This window comes from Ictalurus punctatus, chromosome 25, assembly GCF_001660625.3.
Source record: "Ictalurus punctatus breed USDA103 chromosome 25, Coco_2.0, whole genome shotgun sequence".
In the NCBI taxonomy this organism is placed as follows: domain Eukaryota; kingdom Metazoa; phylum Chordata; class Actinopteri; order Siluriformes; family Ictaluridae; genus Ictalurus; species Ictalurus punctatus.
The window spans coordinates 13,747,499-13,772,857 of record NC_030440.2 but is presented as its reverse complement, the minus strand read 5'-3'; the positions used below and the strand labels follow the sequence as shown (position 1 = coordinate 13,772,857).

Below are 25,359 nucleotides of genomic sequence, written 5' to 3'. Positions count from 1 at the left end.
AATAAAATAAAATAAGTTGAATTAAAATAAATGGATCTAGGTGCAATAGATTGGGTTGAATTTCGACGGGTGATGACGCCGATTCTCTCTCTCACACACACACACACAGAGATTTATACTGTTTATAACAAAACCGAGTCAAGCACCATTATCTGGCTGTAGATATAAAATCCATCACACACACTTAAACATGCAGACATGCTTCTGTTTACAGTGTGTAGCTCTCTCGTCTTCGGTCTGACCTCTCCTGCTTCAGATGCCTCACATTATTCAACCCAGAGCAAATAAAAGCACTCCATTTTTCTGCACCTTGTGGTCACAGTAATGCTGTCTGTACTCATATATGTGACAAACTGCACAGCCAGCTGTTTATTAAGCTTCACTAGCCTTAACCATTTACAGTCGTTCATCTGCCAGGCACTTTTTCCGGCACCTAAAAATGCCTTAAAAGTGAGGCAGTCTGTTCTCGGACTGGGTCCTGCCTCACTGCCAGACTACAGATGACACCGACTATCCTGGTACAAGTGTGTGATAATTGTAGGAAGAACATTACACTGGTTCTCCAGTCATAAACCTGGGGTCCTATTATCAAAGCTTCCATTAGTTTTCCTCACGGCTGATTTCCCTCCCAAATCAGACGAATGGCCGAATCTAATTTAAACCCCCTTTAATCACACTCTTCAGCATGCTCCGCGGAGACACCTAGTGTCCAGACGCTGCTCGATTCTCATTCAAATCGGTGTCAGAGCCAAGGCCAAGGCACGGCAGTCAGATTAGCTCCTTTTATACTCTGATACAAAGACAGCAACAGATGGCTGCATATGATCTGCATGTCAGCACTGTGTTCTTCAGCGTCTCATTGATGAATCTGTCGGGACGCAGTCGCAGATGGTACACCAGAAGACTAATCGGGCTTTGTGTAAAGGACTGCAAAAGGCATCCATTTTCTGGTTCATAGAGAAGGATTTGTTGCTGGTGCACTGTGTGTGAAGATTATGGAATCATTTCTATTGCAATAAGATGATCAAATACACGTTGTTGTTTTTGTTTTTTTCTCCTGACATACACGAGTTTTCACAGAAAATACTTTAAAAATTTATTTACAGTAAATACATGCACATTCAAACATTTTGCTAGTGATTTCGAGTTGTTGGTTAAAATCCAGTAGCTTTCATTCTATTCTTCAAAGCGTGCTTTGAAAAAAAGAGAGAGCAATAGGTTAGTGTCCAAATGCGGCATCAGATGTGTTACCTAGACTGATATCTGGCATGAAATATACCATTTTCTATTTATAGAAACTGCTAGGTTGTCCATTTTACACTCCGAATCATGCCATTATCATGTTCGATTTCAACGCATACACGTATATTCATATGAAACACAAGGCACAGCTTTCACTGGGTGATAAAGAGTGATGACTGAACTTAACAAGTGTTTTGCAATCATCTAGTGAAAGAACCACGTTTGCAATTCCAAAACAAGTTCATTTACAATGAGCAATTTCATTATTAAATCTTCAGAGCAAGGGATACATGTTTCTAGATGACACGATGATAATTTTCAATATCCCTACTTATCACACTTTAAAAAAAAAAAAACACGGATTAAATAGACAATAGAACTATGGTGAAAAAAAAAACAAAAAACCTAAACTATACATGTTCATGCTCACAGGCTGGTCTCTGAGAACACAACCGCTTTGGAGGATGGCATCTGTTCGGGCTGAACGCTTGGTTTTTCCTCTTCTGTACTTCTTTTCTGGTTGATTTCCTCCAATAAGAGAACATTCGCACTCTTCCACTGTCTGTACTTACTGCCATCTAACAATGAATCAGCTAGAACCTGCTCAATAGCCAGGAGGTCTGCCTCTTTGGCCTGGAACACACACACACACACACACACACACACACACACACACAGGTCAGAATGTTGTACTGTCTATCACATTACATTGTGTATACAATGTTTATATACACAGTATTTGCACGAGTCGAATACTATTAAGTGATATATACTGACACCTTCTGGTGGATTTTAGAATTGCGCTTTTGATTGGTGGGTTAATGGCTGGTAAATACATTACTGAAAAAAGTTTGCATAGACCATGTTTTGTGGCCTGAAATATACTGCAAGTCAAAGGGTTAAACCCCCGGCTCCCCTTATTACAACATGAAAGAAGTTTGTTTGAAATCTTTGCAAATTTATTAAAAAAACAAAACAAAAAAAAGCACATGTACATAAGTATTCACAGCCTTTGCTCAATACTTTGTTGAAGCACCTTTGGCACTAATTACAGCCTCAAGTCTTTTCGAGTATGATGCTACAAGCTTGGCACACCTATTTTTGGGCAGTTTCTCCCATTCTTCTTTGCAGGACCTCTCAAGCTCCATCAGGTTGGATGGGGAGCGTTTTCACAGCCATTTTCAGATCTCTCCAGAGATGTTCAATCGGGTTCAAGTCTGGGCTCTGGCTGGGCCACTCAAGGACATTCACAGAGTTGTCCTGGAGCCACTCCTTTGTTATCCTGGCTGTGTGCTTAGGGTCATTGTCCTGTTGGAAGATGAACTTTCACACCAGTCTGAGGCCCAGAGCACTCTGGAGCAGGTTTTCATCAAGGATGTCTCTGTACATTGCTGCATTCATCTTTCCCTCGATCCTGACTAGTCTCCCACTTCCTGCCGCTGAAAAACATCCCCACAGCATGATGCTTCACTGTAGGGATGGTACTGGCCAGGTGATGAGTGGTGCCTGGTTTCCTCCAGGCATGACACTTGCCATTCATGCCAAAGAGTTCAATCTTTGTTTCATCAGACCAGAGAATTTTGTTTCTCATGGTCTGAGAGTCTTTCAGGTGCCTTTTGGCAAACTCCAGGTGGGCGGTCATGTGCCTTTTACTGAGGAGTGTCTTCTGTCTGGCCACTCTACCATACAGGCCTGATTTGTGGAGTGCTGCAGAGATGGTTCTTTTGGAAGGTTCTCCTCTCTCCACAGAGACATGCTGGAGCTCTGTCAGAGTGCCCATCGGGTTTTTGGTCACCTCCCTGACTAAGGCCCTTCTTCCCCGATCGCTCAGTTTGGCCGGGCGGCCGGCTCTAGGAAGAGTCCTGCTGGTTCCAGACTTCTTCCATTTACGGATGATGGAGGCCACTGTGCTCATTGGGACCTTCAATGCTGCAGAAATGTTTCTGTACCCTTCCCCAGATCTGTGCCTCAATACAATCCTGTCTCGGAGGTCTCCAGACAATTCCTTGAACTGCCTAGCTTGGTTTGTGCTCTGACATGCATTGTTAACTCTGGGACCTTATATAGACAGGTGTGTGCCTTTACAAATCATGTCCAATCAACTGAATTTACCACAGGTGGACTCCAATCAAGTTGTAGAAACATCTCAAGGATGGTCAGTGGAAACAGGATGCACCTGAGCTCAATTTTGAGTGTCATGAAAAAGGCTGTGAATATTTACGAACATGTGCTTTTTTTTGTTTTTTATTTTTAATAAATTTGCAAAGATTTCAAACAAACTTCTTTCATGTTGTCATTATGGGGTACTGTTTGTAGAATTTTAGAATCTGATATCGGACGATGAATAAATCTTTAAATACAAACTGTTATAGAACAGCTGTTCAATGTTTTTTAAAAAAAATATCAACATAGTCAATAATAATCAGAATCAGTAATAAAGCAATAAAATAGGAATTCCAAGAATATAAAAGGTCAAGCATGTCCATCTATCCATTTTCTCTCCGGCTTATCGTACACAGGGTCACGGGGAGCCTGGAGCCTATCCCAGGAGACTTGGAAACACCCTGGACGGGGTGCCAACCCATCGCAGGACACAACCGCACATACGGATTCACACACTATGGACAATTTGGAGATGCCAATCAGCCTACTATATGTCTTTGGACTCAGGGAGGAAACCAGAGTACCCGGAGGAAACCCCCGAAGCACAGGGAGAACATGCAAGCTCCGCAAACACAGGGCAGGGCTGGAATCAAGCCCCCAACCCTGGAGGTGCGAGGCAAACGTGCTAACCACTAAGCCACCATGCCCCCGGTCAAGAATGTAAGTCAGCATGACTAGACCTTTTTAAGAACCTCAAAGATATTTTTCTACACTGCTTTCGGAAAGCTGAATTTAGTAGTTTCCATGTGTGATTGATAACAGTGATCTTACAAAAGCTTATTAAGTCCCCTTAGATGCTCAGTGAGGTCTACAGATGTGAAAGGTGATGAATGATTGTGGTCTGAAGGATGCTGAAGACGAATCATCTGCACTCATGACTTATTGGTTGATGATCTGAATAGCTAAAAACCTTTGCTGAAGATGTTCTAACATTCATCTGAGGAGCTTCATTGATATCTGATACTTCATCACCTCCTGCTTCCTTCTGGACCACACCCCTTTCAAAATGACATGGATGACAGAAACCCTTCACGTGCACCCTACCTTTAAAGTACTGTTGAGAACTCGGACCAGGTGCAGCTTCTCGTTGATGGTGTCGTTTTTGCAGCGTCTGACGAAGGACGATCTGTAGTCCCGCTTAGTCACAGGCTGCAGTTCTCCGCACGGGGACAGGCTGGCGTTTTTGAGGTGCAGATACAGCATCTCCAGCTCGTCAGACGGAGGCCCTGGTGGAACGACATCGTGACTGTTACATCGGTTTTATCTGTGTGCTGTGTGTGAGGTGGGATTGAGAGTCGTACACAGTCTGTGTGTAAGCACGGTGGACATTCAGGCTCAGTGACTGGAAAGGACAAATCATGCTCAAATGAAGTGGATTTTATAGGAACCCAGAGATGGGGCAGAAAATGAAACGGAACACTGAAGGGTATAAAAGTGTAGGGGACAAAAGACTTTAAAATACAGACAGAGATAAAAGTTGGGTGAAAACGTTTACATATAGTAGAAGAGAATATACGTAGAGCAAAATGTAAATAATATAGGATTAAATGGGTATTAAAATGAACAGAATTAAAGCACAGGATATAGGATACAAAATGTACTAAATGTAGAAGTAATTATGATAGGGTATAAATGTAGGGAACAAAACAGGCCAATAAAATACAGAAGGGTGTAAAAGTAAGGCACAGAAGGATAAAAATGACTACATGTAAAAGTAATTACAGAGGATAGAGGATAAATATAGGGAATGTAGGTAAAGGTATAAAAGTAAGGCATTAAATCTACAGGGTGTCTGAAAAGTCAGGAACCAATGAGAGTAAAGTTACAGATACTTCATTTTGTATGCTATTTACAACATATGCTCTACATGTTCCCCCTTATGCTCTATGCATTTTCTGCATCATGTTCCAATTGGTTCCTGACATTTCGGACATCCTGTATTAAAACATGGCACAAAAGGTTATCAAGTACTTTAAATGTACTAAAAATGAATGGCGTGTTTATTCCTGTAGCTTTAAAGACTAAATGGTCAAGTCGGAGAAAATGACACGCTGGTGTCAGGTTGTACTGAGATGTTAAAGATGCTGACTTACCTTCGTCGCCATGGTAATCCTGCAGCTGGCCGATGTTACTGTGCTTGCTGACGCACGTCGCGCCCTGAGAGTCAGAGCTGAGCTCCAGCCACGACTCGCTGTCTGAACTCACACACTCCGAGGTGTTACACACCGGAGACAGGAGGGGGAGCATGTCCTGGCACGGGGACGAGCTGGATTGTGGCGGAGGAAGACACCCCTGCGTAACACAAACACACACACACACAAACGTTCAGTAGGTTTATATGCACACATCTGGACAATACTGAGATTTCACAGATCCAACATAAGTAAACAGCATATAAATAATTCTCATAATGCCACTGTGTGTCTGGCACAGTGAAGGAGGCGTGGCCTCTGAGTCTGTCAGTCCCAATGAAGGAGGCGTGGCCTCTGAGTGTCAGGCACAGTGAGGGAGGCGTGGCATCAGAATGTCAGTCAGAGTGAAAGAGGCGTGGCCTCTGAGTGTCAGTCAGAGTGAAAGAGGCATGGCCTCAGTGTCAGTCAGAGTGAAAGAGGCGTGGCCTCTGAGTGTCAGTCACAGTGAAAGAGGCATGGCCTCTGAGTGTCAGTGAGAGTGAAGGAAGCATGGCCTCTGTGTATGTGTCAGTCCCAGTGAAGGAGGCGTGGCCTCAGTCCCTGTAAGACCCCTCAATTAAAATCGTATCACATCAAAACAGCTCTAAAATGTATTGTGTGAATGACTTGCTTCCTTAAATATCTTCATACAGATATCAGATTGCTGATTACGTGTCAAGATGCACACCGCAGGAAGATACACTCCACAAGAACCACATGAATGCAAAGTACAATGTAAATGTGTTACATACACTATATAGCCAAAAGTTTGTGGACACCTTTCCATCACACTCATATGTGGTTCTTCCCCAAACTGTTGCCACAAAGTTGGAAGCACACAACTGTATAGAATGTTTTCATATGCTGTAGCATTACAGTTTCTCGTCACTGAAACTAAGAGGTCCAACCCTGTACCAACATGACATGGAGCTTGCTGTGCACACAGCAAGCTCCATGAAGACATGGTTTACCCAGAATTTTTGGATTGAAAGAACTCAAGTGTCCTGCACAGAACCCTGACCTCAACCCCACTGAACACCTTTGGGATGAACTGGAACGCCGACCGCACCCCAGATCTCCTCACCCAACATCAGTGCCTGACCCCACTAATGCTCTTGTGGCTGAATGATCACAAATCCCAACAGCCACGCTCCAAAATCTAGTGGAAAGCCTTCTCAGAAGAGTTGAGTTTATTATAACAGCAAAGGGGGATCAATCTGGAATGTGACGATGAACAAGCACATATGAGTGCGATAGTCAGATGTCCCCAAAATGTTGGCCATATAACGTACTTTTGGTCTGTGGCTGCTATGGTTAGCTGTAACAGATTGCACAGGTTCCATTGCTTAACATACGCACAATAAAAACATGCAAAACCTGAGGACGCAAAAAGTTGTTCTAACCACTCACATTGGTGGAGCTGGAGGTTAGCTGCTCAATGTACTGGGCTCCTGTTTCTTCAACATCATCCTCTTCATCACTGTCTTCACTATAACACTCTGTGTATTCTCACACACACACACACACACACACACACACACACGTAAAAAGAAATCTCATGATCACAGACCACATGAAGAAAAATGGTACTAACTCTGGCCTTCTTTGAGTGACATATGTGGTGCATATGGGGTCAGGTTCTAAATAAAGCACAGAAATAGGTCACAGTGGTGGTTTAACTATGAATACATGTGCGTGTGTGTGTGTGTGTGTGTGTGTGTGTAGTTGAAAATATGATGGGAATCTTTACCTGCAGTGACGAGTTCCTGAGGTTCTTTCTTGTTAGAAGCTGCAGTTAGCTTACTTAACCACCTGTTATCACCAAAAAGAAAAGAATAAAATAATAATAAAATTTGTGAGCAGGAAAATAAACAAGATACCTAATTTATAAGGTATATTTCACATATAGGTGTACGTATGTGTGTGGGCAAGTACAGGAAAAAAAGCACAGGATATAAACGTAGCTCAGTAATTAATGACTACCATATACAGTATGTCGTAGGGTGTTTTAACATAGATGCAAAAGGGCTTCTGTGCACGAGAACCAGAGTGCTCACACACACAAATGTTCAACTCCTTCTTGTGTGTGTGTGTCTTTTTTTTCACACTCACTTGTACATATCTTGCGTGTTCTCAGCTGCAAAGAAGAGCGTCACAATCTGCGGGTGGCTGGCCTTTATAGCGCTGAAGAAAAAAAGAACAGGAGGAAATGAATGCTTACATGCATCGCACATACAGACTTAAAGACAGATCTGTGCAGAGGCTCAGACTGACTGTGTGTGTGTGTGTGTGTATATGTTAAAACGCATCGAACGTGTCACGAAAGCAGTAAAAAGTCCTTCTGTCTGTCAGCAAAAGTGGGAGTGCAGGGTCTGAGCACTATAGTTAAGTTGTGTTTACCAGACTATTTCCTGTGCCTGGGAGGGTGACAGCATGCTATTAGTGCAGACGCTTAACCGAGATTATTGCAGGGTCTCAGTGAGGGGCTTCGGCTACGTTCAGAAGAGAAATTCAATCCCAATCCAGGACCAAACACACAAACCGAAAAGGATAAACCCCCAACTATTTTAAATCCTCACTAAAAATAGATTGATCGTGTCAACATGGAGCTTTATTGACATTTAAGAACGAAAGAAAGAAAATTAAATTCGTATTTATATCAGACAGACCATCTAAAGCTGATTAGTTTCCAATAACAGCACATCCGCCACATATTAACCTTTTTTTCTTATCAATTAAATGACATCATATTCTTTATCCGTTTATGGGCACACTGAATGCTGTCAGATGCCTGCAGATCCTTCCTGTTATCACTTACGTAATAACCGCTTTAAACTGCTGATTGTTACCTCACTAGGTTCTCTGTTTCTGTTCCTCTTGAAGTTAACGAGACACAATAAAGCAGCGCGTCATGTTACCTAGACACTAGAAAGCCCTCGTTCCTGGAAACTTACTGACACTGGAGACTCCTTCCAGAAATGTTTCCCTACAGAAAAGCATCACCAAATCATTGAATATCTATTTCTCTTTGTTAGATGATGATGATGTATAGTTGGCATTAGTTTTGCTATAAATCTAAACATACAGCCTAGGCCAATGGGAAAGCCGTTACTAAATAGTCAACAGCAGAGCTAGGATTAAACTGCAATACAGCGGTGCACGCAGTCAAACTGACATTCTGTGGTTGTTCAACTCAGCGGTCTGGTCTGATATTTAGATGATTCATACCCACAAATGACTAAACTAAAGGAAAACCAAAAAGCACTCACAACTTCCTCTTGCACTCGTACGCCTGGTCCAGACTGAAGCCTCGCAAGTTGATGTAGCCCTCCGCTTTCAGAGCCTGTTAGGACACGAAGATGTGAGCCAAAAGATTCATGCAGGATGTCTGAGGCTGAGCATGTTCTGCAGCTGGTTTTTCAACAGCAGCCTGATGGGATTTCAGCTTTTGAATTGGATTAAAACTAAAAATAAATGTGTATGTTTTGCTCCTTCCAGTGCATCCAATACATACCCAAACCCTTAATCAGTTGTGATCAACTGCCCCGTGATGAGAAGCGGATACTATCTTTCTTGTGCTAATTATCTATTGTTCTTGACCATTTGCAAGCAAATTATGGCCTGGGCCATAAAGACCTTCCATAAAAGCTCTATTTAACAGAAAAGCTCAGAATTAAAATGTACAGAAGTCCCCGCCCCCACCCCTCATTCTAAAAGCAGCCAGTCAGCTTCAGCAAAGGCATGTTTGGGGTCTGAAGTTTGCTTCTTTAGTGGTAAATAATCATGTAACTAGGAACTTACAGGAACTTAGCATCGTCCAAACTGCAGGTCAAACTGTCTCAATTTAAAAAAAGACATAGACCTGATTGTGTGATGTATGATCGAGTTGCTATTATGATGTAGCTGATTAAGATAACACCGCCTTAGACTACCACTGCCTTGCTAAAGAAGCTGAACGTGAAGATGATGGACTAAACCCTATTGAGCATCTGTGGGACATCCTCAAACGGAAGATGGGGGAGCACAAGGTCTCTAACATCCACCAGCTCTGTGATGTCATTATGGAGGAGGGGAAGAGGACTCCAGTGGCAACCTGTGAAGCTCTGGTGAATTCCATGCCCAAGAGGGTTAAGGCAGTGCTGGAAAATAATGGTGCCACACAAAATATTGACACTTTGGGCCCAATTTGGACATTTTCACATTGTTATACAAGCTGTACACTCACTAATTTACATTGTAGCAAAGTGTCATATCTTCAGTGTTTTCACATGAAAAGATATAATCAAATATTTACAAAAATGTGATTATATATATATATATATATATATATATATATATATATATATATATACACACACAGATTGTGTAGCTAGCTTATGTGACTAACTTGTTAGCCACTATGTTGCTAATTCAGTAGGCCTCCTCAGGTGAACCGATGAACTGAAGGATGAAGGAATACTGACGGATATCCCGATCACAATGCCTGCAGAGGTTTCTTTTTAGTTCAAACGCTGAGACAGGTCGTCGCAGCCGTAGCGGCCATCATCTTGAAGCCCAAATCACCTTCTCTGTCATGCAGTTATCCAAACAGCCAATCACGTGGCAGCAGTGCAATGCATACAATCATGCAGATACAGGTCAAGAGCTTCAGTTAATATTCACATCAAACATCAGAATGGTGAAGAAATGTGATCTCCGTGACATTGACCATGGTTGTTGGTGCTAGACAGGCTGGATTGAGTTGTTTAGAAGCTGCTGATCTCCTGGGATTTTTATGCACACCAGTCTCTAGGGTTTACGCAGAATGACTGCAAAAAACAACAAACATCCAGCGTGCAACAGCTGTTGAAGAGAGAGGTCAGAGGAGAATGGCCAGAGTACTTCAAACTCTTTACAACCATGGTAAGGCGGTAAAGCATCTCAGAGCTCAGAATACAAAAAATCTTGTTACAGATGTACCAGCAAAGTGGTTTTCACAACTGTCAAATAGTTCACTTGGCCAGTTACACTGCCCAAGTATGCGTGTGTGTGGTTGGTTGGTTAGATAGAAAGTGATGCTTGAAAATCTGCTCATTTGCTAAAAGCAGCACCAAAACTAGGCAGTTGAAGATTGGAAAAAACATCCAACAGAATGAATCCATATGTATTAATACAAATTTTTGCTTTTGTGCCGATGGTATTACTGAAACAAAAGTTGTTTTTTTTATTATTTTGTTGTTGTTGGGTTTTTTTTTTTTTGCAGTGGCATTTGTTACGCTGGTAGACACTCCCCTGACTGAAGAAGAAATAAAAGAAGCAAAATTTGGACACCATACATGTCTTGGCTCATCCGTTACATTTAGTGTATGTGAAAAATTGTGTACATTTCATGTCCATCTTTGGCTGAAGTATTCCTTTAAAGAATCTTTCATTATTAAAAATGCTCCAGTGTTTAGTTGTATAAAGCGTAAACATGTTTCTACATCTAAAAACCACACAAGACTCACCAGTGCATTTGTGTACCAGTACAGAGAACATCCCTTCAGCACGAACCAGTATTTCTTCCATTTATTCCTCAGGAAAGCTCGACTCTCTCTCTTTTTGTAGAGCCAGCCATGACAGTCCGCCTCACCCAGGTCCTTCACCGAGATCCTCCTCCGACTCATCCCGGCATCACCTGTAAGCCACACACACACATATATATACACACATATATGTATATACATACAACTAACCATTCTGGTGTTAAGCAATAATTACAAATGTTGTTAAAATCATGTCATCACAAGACACATGAGGTTTTAAAGTGAATTCTGTATGACTGCTGATCATTTTTGTGTAACCGAATATAAAGTTGATCTGCTTACCTTGACAAGTCGTAGTGGGAAAGTCTTGTTCAGGAAGCTTGAGGCAAGGACAAAGAATTTCAGAGGTAATAGAGGCTGAGAACGTGCCCGGAGCGACACAGCCATCAGCCCACACAACTCACACAGACAGGGTACAGTTTCAAGAGCTCTCTCTATCACACACTCACACTCACACACACACACACACACACTTCCCCTCCTACAGACCTCAAGACTGAAAGCACACCGAGAGTGTTGCTGTGTGACCCTCTCTGTTTTAGCAAGCAACCATATGACACCTCTTGATGAACATTCAGACAGGGAGAACACTTACAGACTCCTGCATGTCACTCACTTCTGCAGAACTGACATTAAAGGACAACAAGTTCTGCAAAGAAAGACACGAGGACCCACCATATTAAGCACACTATTCAAGTACACTGCAATTAAGTTCATTAAACTGCAAACACGTCTGAGGTTGTATCATGAGAGGGTCTGAAAAACTATAAAACTAGCATTTCATTCCAGTTTTGTTTGCTCATCTACACAAAGAAACCTCCAAACTGCTTTGATTCAAAATTTATGATGACACATGTCTAATAATGTAGATGAACTCGGTTCTAATTCAGATTACCTGAAGCCAACACTGGAATATGTGCAGCTTCCAGGAAGTGTAAAAAATGGCTTCCAGAAACACGTTAGTTCTCATTTTGGGTAACAAACACACAAACTCTGACACACTGAGCACCGCTTCACCTCTAGCATTTGGCGATTCACCAATGAATCGGTTCCGAGTCGATTGGGTGAGTCGATTCGTAAGCAGGAGTAACGAATCATTTTAACATTTAACATTTCGTTTTTATTTTATTTTATTGTATTTATTTGTTTATTTCAATGACTTTCCAATATATAGGTTTTTGTTCTTGGATAGATTTCTCAACATAATTTCAACAAATAATTTTTTTTTTTATTATTTATTATTTATTTATTTTTTTAAATATAAAATATTTTAGGTCCCTCAACAAATAATATTGCCAAACAAAATGTATACATCATTTATACATTAAGTTTGTTTTTTTCCAGTCAAATCATTTTTAGGAAGCCCATTATATTATATCAGAGACGTTATGTTTATGTAAAGTGGTAATATGGTGGAATCAGGATTAAAAATGTCTGTTGCTTGTCAGTAAAACAATAAGGTGTTAGTATGCCTACCCATTTGTGAGACTACATCCATCAACATCAACCCATCCATTTACCATAACGTTTATCCTACACATGGAGCCTGGAGCCTATCCCAGGGAACTCAGGGCACAAGGCGGGAGACACCCTGGACATGGTGCCAATGCCAACCCATTGCACACTACAGACAATCTAGAGATGCCAGTCTGCCTACAACACGTCTTTAGATGGGGAGAGGAAACCGAAGTACCCGGAGGAAACCCCTGAAGTACGGGGAGAACAAACCACAAACCAACAAAGTAGTGCAACTATTGCTTTACTTTTGAGATACATTCAACAACCAAATTAAAAGGAATAATTAGGAATTTTCTCTCCAAATTGGCTGTAAAGAGTGATTGTGTGACTTACCGTAACCTTTTTGTCAGCTCGTATAAGTTTGTCCATTCTTCTCTGACTTCTCATCAACAAAGCGTTGCCACTTACAGAATTCACGCTCACTTGATGTTTTTTGTTTGTTTATAAATTCGAGAGTCTGTTATCAATGAAAATCCCAGCCAATCAACAGTTTCGGAAATACTCACACTGACCTGTCTTCAATTTCATTTGCAAGCTGCAGACTACATTTAATACATCATCTGTGTTTTGAAGGCTACTGTCTGTGTGGAGTTTTGTACATTCCCACCTTGGTGACGTGGGTTTCCTCTGGGTTCTGTGGTTTCCTCCTTCTGTCCAAAAACATTCAGATAGAGTGGTTACTCTGAATTACCCATGGGTGTGATTGAGTGTGTGAATGTGTGTGTGTGTTTGCGCATGGTGCCTTGCAATAGACTGTTTACTGGAGTGAATTCTTCGGCAATGCCTTTTCTTAAAAAATGTCTTGGGTTTCATGCATTATTTTGAGGAGTCACTCGTACTTTTCTTTTTTAAATATATAAATGCATCATTAAAAAAAAAAAAAACAATCTTGTTATATCTAAAACTAAGAATTTGTGTATCCAACAACAGTTTTAACCAAACAACTGTTTTATAACTATAAAACCTTTAATATTTTTTTCACTTGTATTATATTTTGTTACTATACAAATGCAAACAGTGCTCTTGATTCTTTAGGGAATATTTATATACACGTACAATATACAGTTTATATACAGTACAGTTCACCCTGCCTGTATATTCAACTGTTATTCACCTGACTAAACATAGATGTCGCCGCTGAGCTACAACAATAATGTGCTTTATCTGTTTGTACACCAGGTGTCGCTTCTGAGTCACAAGTGGAAAAGTATGCCACCAGTCCAGTTTATTAGGTTTTAATCTTTATTAAATTGTATGGCCATGTAAACTAATGCACGATGTTTTCTCAGTAGTTTTCTGGATTAGTCCTTTTGCATAGAAGCGGAGCAGCATATTTTTGAGAGACGGTCAAAGCAACTTCAGATTAAAAGCTTAAAAATCATTACATATCCAGGATACGGATGTAACAAGTGTCGTGACATTTGGCAAACTTTACAGCAACAAACTTTGAACTGACAGTGTAAATCTTTGTTGTTTATTTTTAAAGAGTTAAGTTTTTATTTATGTACTAAATGCTTTCTATGAACTGGCTAAACATTTCTGTTGTCTGATGTGTATAATTTATATCACTAACTGTGCCAGTTCAGTTCAAAGCCCTCAATACATAAATCAATAGTTCAGCAAAAAAGAAAAAAAAAAAGGACACAAATGAAACATCCCACTTAATACAAATGTAGTCAGTCAGTTAAAATATATTTGGTGCCTGAGGTTAATTCTTCAGTTTTGAACTGGAGCTATGAGGACAATGAAGCCAAAAAAAAAAAAAAAAAAGGCCAAATCCTATACTCTTTCAGTTTAGTTCAGTTATTTAATGTACATTCATTTTTGGCTGAATTATGGTTTTAATAATAAAACGAATTGACCATTGCTAGAGATAAACCCTCAGCATTTCTTCGAGCCACTTCGAATTGAAACAGCACAGCAGTCACGTATTTTAAAAAATCTATCATTAAAACTATTTACATCTTCAGACACCTTCTGGCATGCTGAATACACTCTCCATAGCTTATTGTACATAACCAGTGGCAAGACATTTTAGAATTGAGGTACATGCATAAAATAATAATAGTTTATACATAAAATAAGTTTTTTTTAAGGGGAAACCACAACCAATACAGAAAAAATGCTCAGTGAATACAAACAAACAAACAAAAAATTAAATAATGTATTCAATAAAAACGACACACTCCACCTACACAGGGTAAGATGGAATGAATTTAAGACCTGCTCATTGTCTTTCTCTAAGAAAAAGACTTTTCTCAATAACTAAAAGGGGCTCCTGTGCATGTTGTTAATTTTATTTAAAATAATGGTCCATATGGCATTAAATACAGCAGATGGAATGGTGGAAAGCTCTTAAAGGAACGGTTCATAGAAAAGTCTGATTCAGTCAGTGTTCCCTCTTTTTAAGTTTTTCACTTGAGTTACAAAACTGATAGCTAACAGATAACGAAATCTGTCGAAACAATCTTTTATTTACGAAAAAAATCTTTTCTGTAAATAGCTGATTCAAACCACATCCTCTTCTTCAGTGATATCACACACACAGACCTGGTGATATGGTTCAGCAAACAGTGTGACTTCCTGTGATCTATACACATGAATAAAACATGGATGAACACTGTAGTGTAAATGGTGTCAATCGTCTTGGAAACCTGGAATAACTTTTTTTTTTTAGCTCAGACTGGTATCACTTTGCCCTCTGGGCTTCCTCTGTTAAACGTCTGAAGGCGAGCTTGTAACGAAAAGCTGTAAGTGATGCAAATGTCAATATGAAGATTAAGGCATGTATTTATGCATAACATTTGGGTGAGGCTAGCCCAATAGGCAAAAGTCAGATGCCAAATATATCTTGGCTGTAGGGGTGTAACACAATGCTACTACAGTGCCCTCCACTAATATTTTCACTCTTGGTAAATATGAGAAAAGAAGGCTGTGAAAATTGTCTTTATTGTTTAACCTTTTGATCTTTTGTTCAAAATATTCACAAAAATCCTCTGCTCTCATGGATATCAAACAATTGCAAACACAACACAGGTTTATCCCAAAAAAAAAAATCTTTGTAAAATATCGGTGTGCAACCCTATGAATTCATATGAGAAAAATATATTTGAAGTATATTCCCATTGATATTTGACATTTCTTTTAGTACACCTGGATGAATAGGAACAGGAAATTGTTCAATCATCACTTCCTGTTTCACAGGGGTATAAATCTGAGGTAACACAGAGGCCAAATTCCCTTAGTCATTCATAACAATGGGTAAGACCAAGGAATATAGCTGTGATGTGCAGCAAAAGGTTGTTGAGCTTCGAAAAATGGGAAGAGGCTATAAGAAAATAGCACAAGCATTGAAAATGCCCATTTACACCATCAGGGCAATAATGAAGAAGTTCCAGTCAACTGAAAATGTTATGAATCAACCTGGTATTGGACGTGTGTCTATATCGTCTCAACGCACTGAAGAGGACGGTTCAAGTGGCCAAAAAAACCTCCAAGGATCACAGCTGGAGAATTGCAGAAGTTAGTTGAGTCTTGGTGTCAGAAATTCTCCAAAACTACAATCCGAAGTCACCTACATCACCACAAGTTGTTTGGAAGGGTTTCAAGAAAAAAGCCTCTACTCTCATCCAAAAACAAACTCAAGCATCTTCAGTTTGCCAGACACTACTGGAGCTTCAAATAGGATCGGGTTCTATGGTCAAATGAAACCAAGATGGAGCTTTTTTTTTGCAATAAACACCAGAGGTGGCACAAAGTATTGACTAAAAGGGTGCCAGTAATTGTTAATAATTGCCAATAAGATATTTTTTGGATAAACCTGTGTTTTGTTTGTAATTCTTGAGTATTTTTGTGAATTTTTAAACCAAAGATCAAAAGGTTAAATAATAAAGACAATTTTTCACAGCCTTCTTTACTCATATTTACCAAGGGTGCCAATATTAGTAGAGGGTACTGTATCTGTGCATCAGACAACTAAAAAAAAAAAAAAATTACAGTTATCGTTTGGGTTTGTACCTGCCCATGCATTTTTAAACAAATTTAGTTGGCTCTATATCTCAAAATATAAACAAACCAGAAGCCTAGTTTAAACCATTGCATCCTTGGCCAGGCAGTTACTAAGGATGAATGAATGAAAGCATCGCTGTAAATGTATCGTTCATCCACATTTGGCTGATTCACGTCTCTTGGCTTAGGGTAAGCATTATGTGAATTTGCCTTTTTCCTCACGTCGCTCTTTTAACACTCAATCATAAATATAAAAATATAACATTCCATTATTATGAAATAATAATACTGAGTGTAAATGAATGAAGTCATGAGACACTCCTCCTCACAGCGTTTATCAGTGTGTGAAGAGCTTCAGTCGAGCGAACCAGGCGCTCAGAGACGAAGGCTCTGAGGACCTCTTGGAGGAGCGCGTGGTCCGACTCTTGCGGCGTGCGGTGTCTCGGTACAGCACGGTGGCGCTGCTGTGCAGCTCGGCATTGATGAAGCACTGACTGCCGCGGATGTGGTCAACTCCACGCAGGAGCTGCTTCTCACTGGCCGGCCGGTACGGCACGGGAAAACACGGGGCTTCTTCAGCGATCGGAGGAATTCGCTCATTACTCATGTACATGCGCATCACGTCTTCACCTGAGACAGAAATGACAGATGATGAGACTATTACATATCGAGTCCACTATCAAGTAGGATAGTACAGTCGAGTGCTACTGCAGAACGTTTATGTCGTGTGTCGAAATCTTAATTCTGATTGGTCAGAAGGTATTGATAAATTTTCTACAACAGCACCTCTGATAATAATAATCCAAATCACAGGTTTATACTAATATGCTCATTCTAATACATTACCATCATTTCAATAGTAACTTACACAGGGACATGAATGGTGGACGCACCACAAAATCTAAAGCCAATAATAACGTTTTCTGTCAGAATATGCTAATTTAACATTTATGGAAGTAGTCTCCATTGTCAGCCACTCCATGACACAGGAGTTTGCACTCTCTGATATCGTAGTATCATGACCTTTTTTGACTTATTAATTCAAAAGAGGTAAAAAAAACAAACAAAAACAAGCAGCAGGTGAGATAAACGCAAGTTTACCTTTCTTTTATCGCTAGCTAGCTGGCTAGATAATACCATAGTTAATTGGTTGGCTGATGTAGGACTTTCCAGTCTAGAGAATCACATTGACATTGTTGTGTACCAGCAGATAGAGTAAGTAGAGCCGGAGATCCGATTTCTCTTTTGATAAAACGATAAGATAAAATAAGATGAATGTTATATGAGTTCAAGGCTTATGTTGAATATCCAAGACAAGATCAAAACAAAATAGACTCAGGACCAAGAGATGAACCGTGATTAACAGGCAGAAGTCCATTCAGCCATCCATTTTCTGCTTATCTTACACAGGGTCCGTGGGGAGCCTGGAGCCTATCCCAGGGAACATCCTGGATACAGGGCCAGCCCAATTGCAGTGCACAATCGCACACTACGGAAAATCTAGAGATGCCAATCAACCTACAACGCATGTCTTTGGACTGGAGGCGGAAACCCAAGTACTCTGAGAAAACATGGGGAGAACATGTAAATGCCACACACACAGTCTTGGGGGGGATTGGGGGGTACCGGAGGTATGAGGCAAGCGTGCTAACCACTAAGTGTCAATGGAAAACAATCAAATAAATCAGAGTTATATACCTTGGCCTTGTTCCATTAAAAACTGAGCACTAGCATAACATTCCCTTATCTTTCACTAAATATCATCATGTTTCTGGGTGTGTTACCCATTAAGGTTCTTCACAAGTAACCAGAAGGTTGTGAACTCTATTTACTGTTGAGCAAGTTCCTTAACCCGAACAGTTTTTCTTTTCTGACATAGTGCATCACTGACAATAAACAAATAGCAGCATGTCAAACACAATCCCATACTTCCTACGTTTTTCTGTATTATATGCTCTCATAGCGGTTTCTTTTCTTTCGTTCACTGCCAGTGGATCTGGATCAGGATTGCTGGACATGGTTTTAAAGGTGCATGTTTGAAAGTGTTTCTAGATCTCGAGCAATCATAGACTGTAATATTTTCCATCACAACTAACACTGGTATAACCTCCAGTCCACCTGCTGAGGCGTACACGTGGACTGGATTTGGCCTGACTTTTATGTTGCTTCGGGTAAAATAGTTTTCCAAATGATTACATCAATAATCGGAGGGAATGGAAAGCAGCTGTGCTCCGTGTGGAAGAGCGCTGAGGGGACGCATTTCTGTTCGCTGTTTGCTCTTACCTTTCCTTCCAAACGCCCAGGGGGAATCAGACAGGCCCACGCACGTGTCTGCAGGCATAGACACAGGCCGCGGCTTCCCTGCAGTGTGCACGCGCGCACACACACACACACACACACACACACACACACAGCCATAATTAGTGCAGTTACAAACACATAAATCTCACAATGCAATCACTGTGCTGATATCAGGCCCACATTTTTCATGCACATTAAGATATTGTTAAGATATTGTTTTATTTAAGCTATGCCTGTGGCATATTTCTGTGTTTGCTCAAGTGAATTAGAGTCAATTCACACAGAATGCAATAAGTCAAAATGACACGTATACAAGTGCAGACAATTTATTAAATAAAGTGCAAAAACAAAACAATCAAAGAACATACAGGATGTACGTGATACTATGGCACGCACAGCAACAGAAACTTGACAACCAGATGCTGAAAAACTAGAATTTATATAGGGGTGCTGCTGATGCATAATGAGACGCAGGTGAGAGTGATTAGTGAGACATGTGACGTGCAAGGGGTTGACGGGAAGTGCAGTTCTGTGCCCTTGTGGCGCTAACGTGACACAAATTTATCTGTGAAATTGATATATTTTGCATTCAAGCTCTAAAAACAAGCAACATGCAAGCAAAAAAAAAAAAAAAGAAATACAAAGAATACAATATTTAAGGTTACATTTGACATTTTTCTATTTTTAAAAGTTAGACCTGAAAAGGTCTGCCGTATGTGTGAAAACGCAGAAAAATAAAACCTTTCAAATAAAGAGAGTTAATTAGATCTCTCGTCTATAAAGACATACTTATAGCCTACTTTTGGAGATAATACAAAACAAGACAAATGATGGAATTCACATGTTCATAAAAACATGCAATATTCATCAAAATATCAATAATATAAAGTAAGTATATAAAAGACAACATAAGCAATAAAATAAATAATAGATAAAGGTTCTTAGCCTATTATTTGAATTTGTATTATTATTATTATTATTATTATTATTATTAATTATTAATTAAAAGTCCTAGCACCTGGTGTTTGCGGTTGAGGAAAGTCTGAGGTATGTTAGTTACATGTTATTGAAGCTGAACAGGTGTTTGTGTGTTTGTAGCTCTGACCTCTGGAGGGCGTGCGCTGGCGTAGTCGGGCCTGCGGGATGACGATTTCTGGAGGAGAGATGCTGACGTTGGGTTTGCTGACGTAGTCTATGAGATTAGAGCGCCGTCTAGAATCTCGGTCCAGAGACGAGTTAGGGGATTCAGGTGCTTTTTGCCTCATTCTGACCTGTGGACATGCGGCGTCCTTCACATCCCTGTACAGACAGACCGAACGTGATTTAGCGATACATTCCTGTATATACTTCTTACTATACACCGTACACTATAATATAAACGTACTCTAGCATACAATATTATGTAATATAAGATATGATCATTTATAGAATATGTTGATTCAAGAACTATCTACTATTCTACAATACATGTAACTGGAAGTGGATAAAATGTATGATGTTGTTCTTTAATAAATCAAAAAATATATCATTAGCAACGGTATATTGCTGTGGTATAAGAGGAATAAAAACGTTTTGGGATGTCAGACTGTATCACACCACCCTGTCATGGGTTATTTTCCTATAACCAAGTCATCAAGCAGACACTCACCGTGGCGTGTAGGGCACAGCTGGAGGCGGGGGTAAGTACAGGTCCAGAATAGCTGGCTTCTCTTTCTTTGCAGAGCTTTCGACACTGGACGAGTGAGCAGCATGGCCAGGAGGATCGCTCTACGATGAACAGAAAAACATGCATGAGACCACAATTTCACAAAAACAAAGATTCGATCAGCGTCCTGCTATGTTTCAGCCATAAAGGGTTCAAATCCACAGTATTCTTCTTACCCTAAATATAGACGATCTCTCAGGACATGTTTGATGTCCAACATTTCTACGAAAAGCTTACATGTACTTGCGTTATTGTGTAAACTGCACCATCACCAACAATTGTTTAGGTAGTAACACCATTTCTACATCAACAACACAATTAGAAAATGTTCATATAAAAAAATTACTATAACTGCAAACAGATAATGAGTACAATGTGTCATTCTTTAATTCAAATAACTGTGGAATAAGAGGAATAAAACAGTCTTAAAGCCCAGCGGGACTTGCTATTGTTGGACAATAATGAACTCTGGGACGGTACCAGTTATTCGTGCTTGACATCAGGCCACATCACACCACCTTGTTGTGTGATTATTGTCCTATAACCACACCCTGCACAGTTTTATTGGTTTACTGGGAGATGACAATAGTGGTGGAGATCCCATCCATGAGTTTCTGTGTCACTGTGCATACAGAAAGTGTGTGTGTGAGTGTGTTTGTGGTTGGAGATTCTGAGAGGCTGGTTCCTCAGTACAGTTTTATCCCTTCATTAGATTCGTTCGAACACCACCTCAGTGTGCTACGACTGGGTTGTGGTGCAAAGTTTGACCTTTTCAAATAAAGGTGTGTGAGGAGCGTGTGCGTATGGAGAGCACTAAACCGAGCTTAATAAAATCAACAGACTCCTGACATTTAGAGCCGAAACTCAATCAGGGTTAAACGCACATCCTGAAGTGAAGGAACCCGCCATCGCTCCAACACACACTCCCATTGTGTACACGCATTATGAGTCTACTGAAAGCGCATGCACGTGGGTGAGGCAGAGAGACTGCATAAGTGTGGGAGTTCATGGTGTTCAAGGGTCTGGCTGTTTTTTTGTGCGGCGCTACGAAAGCCCCTCGTTAGCTTCCATCTGGGTGATAAGGTGATTTCTGTTCTCGTGCCAAAACCAAAACAATGAAGCGACAGACACAAAATATATATTATATCCACATATGACAGGATGAAAGACTCAATTATAGTGTGCACTAATTCCCTAAAACATGTTACAGGTATGTGTGTATCAAATCACATACTATAATATTTGTCATCATTTCCTATTGATACCTATTGAACAACAGAAGAAAATAATATGTGGAGCGCCAGGTACCTGTCATAACCTACTTTACAGTATGTAGTGAAAGGGGCGGAGCCATCCGAGGCTGCTGTGGTTTATGATTTTCTAAATAGCCAACGCGCTGTTTGAGAACGTCAGTAAACCGCAGATGCCAACTATAAACAGTTACAAGGTATTTAAGTGGAAATCTGGGGTTTTACAATTAGTATTCGTTCCTGTGGAAGCTTTTCTGGTGCATGTCAATGACGTCAGGGACCACACAGTGACCTGGCCTTTTAGCTTCCCTTTTCCGAGGTATGGTTTAAGGAAATAGTGCACAACACGATCTGAAACCAACTGTTAGGAAAAGGCAACTATTTAGAGCATTTACCTACCGTTTCCCAGTTACATTTTTAATTGAAGAATAATGTGAGCATCAGTCTGACTCGTAAACCTGTGCGTGCACTAGCAAGCAGCTAAGCCACAAGTAAACCTTCATTTCCTACTTTCATTTCCTTACTACTTATTATTTTTATTTCATGAAAATGAGTTAGGATGCTATAATGCAACACTATACGCTAAATTTCCCAACCGGAATGGTAGCCTGACGTTCCCTGTATTCTCGACTCTTCAAGAACTTCCTTCTTGCATTAAGTTCCCATTCGTCAGGGTTTGGTTTGTAAAAACAGATCAAATAAAACCCTCGTCTTTTCCCCTTGTCTTTACTGCAGTATTAAAACATACTTTAAACAAAAACAATGCAGTGATATGTATAACAGTAGCCTGAATATAATTTGCCTACTGCCAGTTATTGAAACTTGAAACAGCTGGGCAGGCCACGCCCACAAGAGACAACGATAACACTCAGTACATGCTCACAGGAGACAAACCTGGAGTAGCTTACAAGGATAAACCAGCAGACTCTCTGTAAACATGCTGTATATTGGAGAGGAATACTCAGCACTCGGTGTAATATTGCTTTTCATCATTTTTATTTATTTATTTATTTATTGTTCCTGGCATGTTTTTGGCAGGTGTGAGGAAACCGGAGATCCTGGAGAAACCCACATGGGCACGAGGAGAACACGCACAGAAACTCGACACAGACTGTAACATGAGCTCAGGATTGAACCAGGGACCCTGGAGCTGACGACGTTACCCACTGTGTCACCTTGTATTACTAAATTACGCAAGCTTACATTTCAGGTGCAAGGTCTGTTCTGAGTTAGTCAACATCACATACACTCTACATAACACTAGTCTATTGGACTGGGAAATACAAAAAACTAATCTATAAACCTAATCTATCACGGCTATTATCAGTAATAATGACCTGCACAGCCGGAGGCCTCCAGCGCATGTTCTTCAGTGGAGCAGGAGTGAAGTTGCCGGTTCCTGAAGGCCTCTTCTTCAGCGTGAGCAGCACACTGTGTGGCTTCTCCTTCATTTTGGACACGAGGTTCTTCAAATGCCAGCCCACCTGAGACACACCACAACACCTATCTAAGAATCTGGAATTGTGCAGACAGACCACCAGCAATGACACAATCGGAGAGATCAACATGAAACACGAGTCAAAATATTTAAGTCAGCATAGAGTAGAGTAAAGGAAGTGCAAACATCCTACAACTGGTGCCAGAAGATTTGCTTCTTCAGGATTTGGTGCTACAAGTCTAATGAGGCTAACGAATAAAGGAAGCTGTACGGTGTTTCAAACAGATCTGCTTAATGAGTTTGTGACATCGCAGCACTAAAAACAATAGTGATGGCCATGTGGTGGCCCGCACATAAGGACAGACGGCAGAAGGGTATGTTTTCGAAAGAAAAGGTTACAACTTTTCTAGCATGTATTTAGGGGAAGCATGACACTGAAGAAACATCCATCCATCCATTTTTTGTACTGCTTATCCTACCCAGGTTCACGGCGAGCCTGGAGCCTATCCCAGTGGACTCGGGGCACGAGGCGGGGGACACCACGGACGGGGTGGCAACCCATCGCAGGGCACAATCGCACACACTACAGACAATTCGGAAATTATCCTACAACGCATGTCTTTGGACTAGGAAAGGAAACTGGAGTACCCAGAGAAAACCCTCAATTTTTATCCCTAGTATCAAATATCACAACCATCTATCACTATTTTGCAGCATATGCTCTACTGGTCAAAAGTTTACACACACTCATTCTTCATTTTAATTTTTTCCCCACATTTTAGAATAATAATAAAGTTATCAAAACACTGGAGTAACACAAATGGAACTATGGGAATTATGCTGTGATAAAAAATCCTAAATAAATCAAAATAGCTTAGTATTTTATCATCTTCAAAGTAGATTTCTCACTCGATTTCTTGAGGAATTTCCCTGAGATGCTTTTTATACAGGATTAAAGGAGTTCACACTGACGCTGGACTCTTATCGACTGCTTTTCGGAATATTTCGCTCCGAGTCGTCCATTTAAATAATAATTTTTTTTGTAAATAAAATGTTAGTTTTCTAATGAAAGAAATGAATATGTTGGCACGATTATAATTTGTCTACAAAACCAATTTCACACATTTAATCACACACCTTCAGATCAAAAGCTTTTTAAGATCATGTCAAACACTTCAGTCGAGCGTCTCCAAACTTTTGAACGGTAGTGTGTGTTGATTTAGATTGACCTATAAGATTCCATTAATTGTTAGCTCCTTTAACCTTGTAACTCCACTGAAAAAAAAAAGATGTGCTTGGATACCAAAAACCTGCTTAATTTGGGGTAACGAGGAAAACAGTATACGTTATTTTTAGCCAAACTGTTCGTTTAACTGCACTGTGATAAACCAATAGTGATAAAACAGAAATTTGACAAAATTATCTTATCAGTTCCGAGCTCTGCACATTTTCTTTCTTGGACCCCCTTTTTGTTTATCAGCGTGAGAACTTTTGAGTGACTGACCACCGTCTGCTGGTTGACCCGCACCACCTCGTCACCGGCGTGGATGCGTTGAGTTCTGTCTGCTGGAGACTGCACAGAGAGAACGAGGCTTGTGTTAAGATTCACCTGCAGCTGGATGACAACAGAACATGTCACAGCTGGGAGGAAACTCTGATCTGATCTGAGATGGTACAGTTTCACTCACATTTTCGGTGGTTCCAGTGATCACATGCAACCCATCGTATGTGGATTTGATGTACATCCCCTATGAAAAAAAGCACACGATCAATCAATTAAACTGCTGTTGCGATTAGAACAATGCTCTCTGGAGTATCCGTAATGCGTCGAATGTGTGTGTTGCGTCAAGAGCCACTTACCAACCCCTCTTCTGGTTTGACATCAGTGATGTGGACCTCCTCCAAACACGTAGTGCGGCTCTTCAAGGGGTCAAAGGTCGTCCTCCTGGTCGCCTCACAGACTTCGGTTAAAACACGAGCCTGAGAGGAACAGCCATCT

General features: G+C 40.5%; 1 protein-coding gene across 1 annotated transcript in view; it reads right to left on the bottom strand.

The window, feature by feature from the left end:
- Positions 1 to 1,083: 1,083 nt before the first annotated feature.
- Positions 1,084 to 25,359, bottom strand: part of cnksr3 (cnksr family member 3) — a 55,205-nt gene continuing 30,929 nt past the window's right edge. The window contains exons 6-25 of the mRNA XM_053675914.1: positions 25,221 to 25,340; positions 25,049 to 25,108; positions 24,865 to 24,933; positions 23,260 to 23,406; positions 20,616 to 20,734; positions 20,073 to 20,266; positions 18,950 to 19,027; positions 17,007 to 17,296; positions 12,036 to 12,212; positions 11,736 to 11,789; positions 11,423 to 11,459; positions 11,063 to 11,232; positions 8,846 to 8,919; positions 7,689 to 7,760; positions 7,327 to 7,388; positions 6,987 to 7,084; positions 5,499 to 5,697; positions 4,450 to 4,631; positions 1,673 to 1,875; positions 1,084 to 1,193 (exon numbers count right to left, since the gene is read on the bottom strand). Of these exons, the coding sequence (XP_053531889.1) occupies positions 1,184 to 1,193; positions 1,673 to 1,875; positions 4,450 to 4,631; positions 5,499 to 5,697; positions 6,987 to 7,084; positions 7,327 to 7,388; positions 7,689 to 7,760; positions 8,846 to 8,919; positions 11,063 to 11,232; positions 11,423 to 11,459; positions 11,736 to 11,789; positions 12,036 to 12,212; positions 17,007 to 17,296; positions 18,950 to 19,027; positions 20,073 to 20,266; positions 20,616 to 20,734; positions 23,260 to 23,406; positions 24,865 to 24,933; positions 25,049 to 25,108; positions 25,221 to 25,340 (2,415 nt within the window). The 3' untranslated portion in view covers positions 1,084 to 1,183. The remainder of the gene's footprint in view (positions 1,194 to 1,672; positions 1,876 to 4,449; positions 4,632 to 5,498; positions 5,698 to 6,986; positions 7,085 to 7,326; positions 7,389 to 7,688; positions 7,761 to 8,845; positions 8,920 to 11,062; positions 11,233 to 11,422; positions 11,460 to 11,735; positions 11,790 to 12,035; positions 12,213 to 17,006; positions 17,297 to 18,949; positions 19,028 to 20,072; positions 20,267 to 20,615; positions 20,735 to 23,259; positions 23,407 to 24,864; positions 24,934 to 25,048; positions 25,109 to 25,220; positions 25,341 to 25,359) is intronic.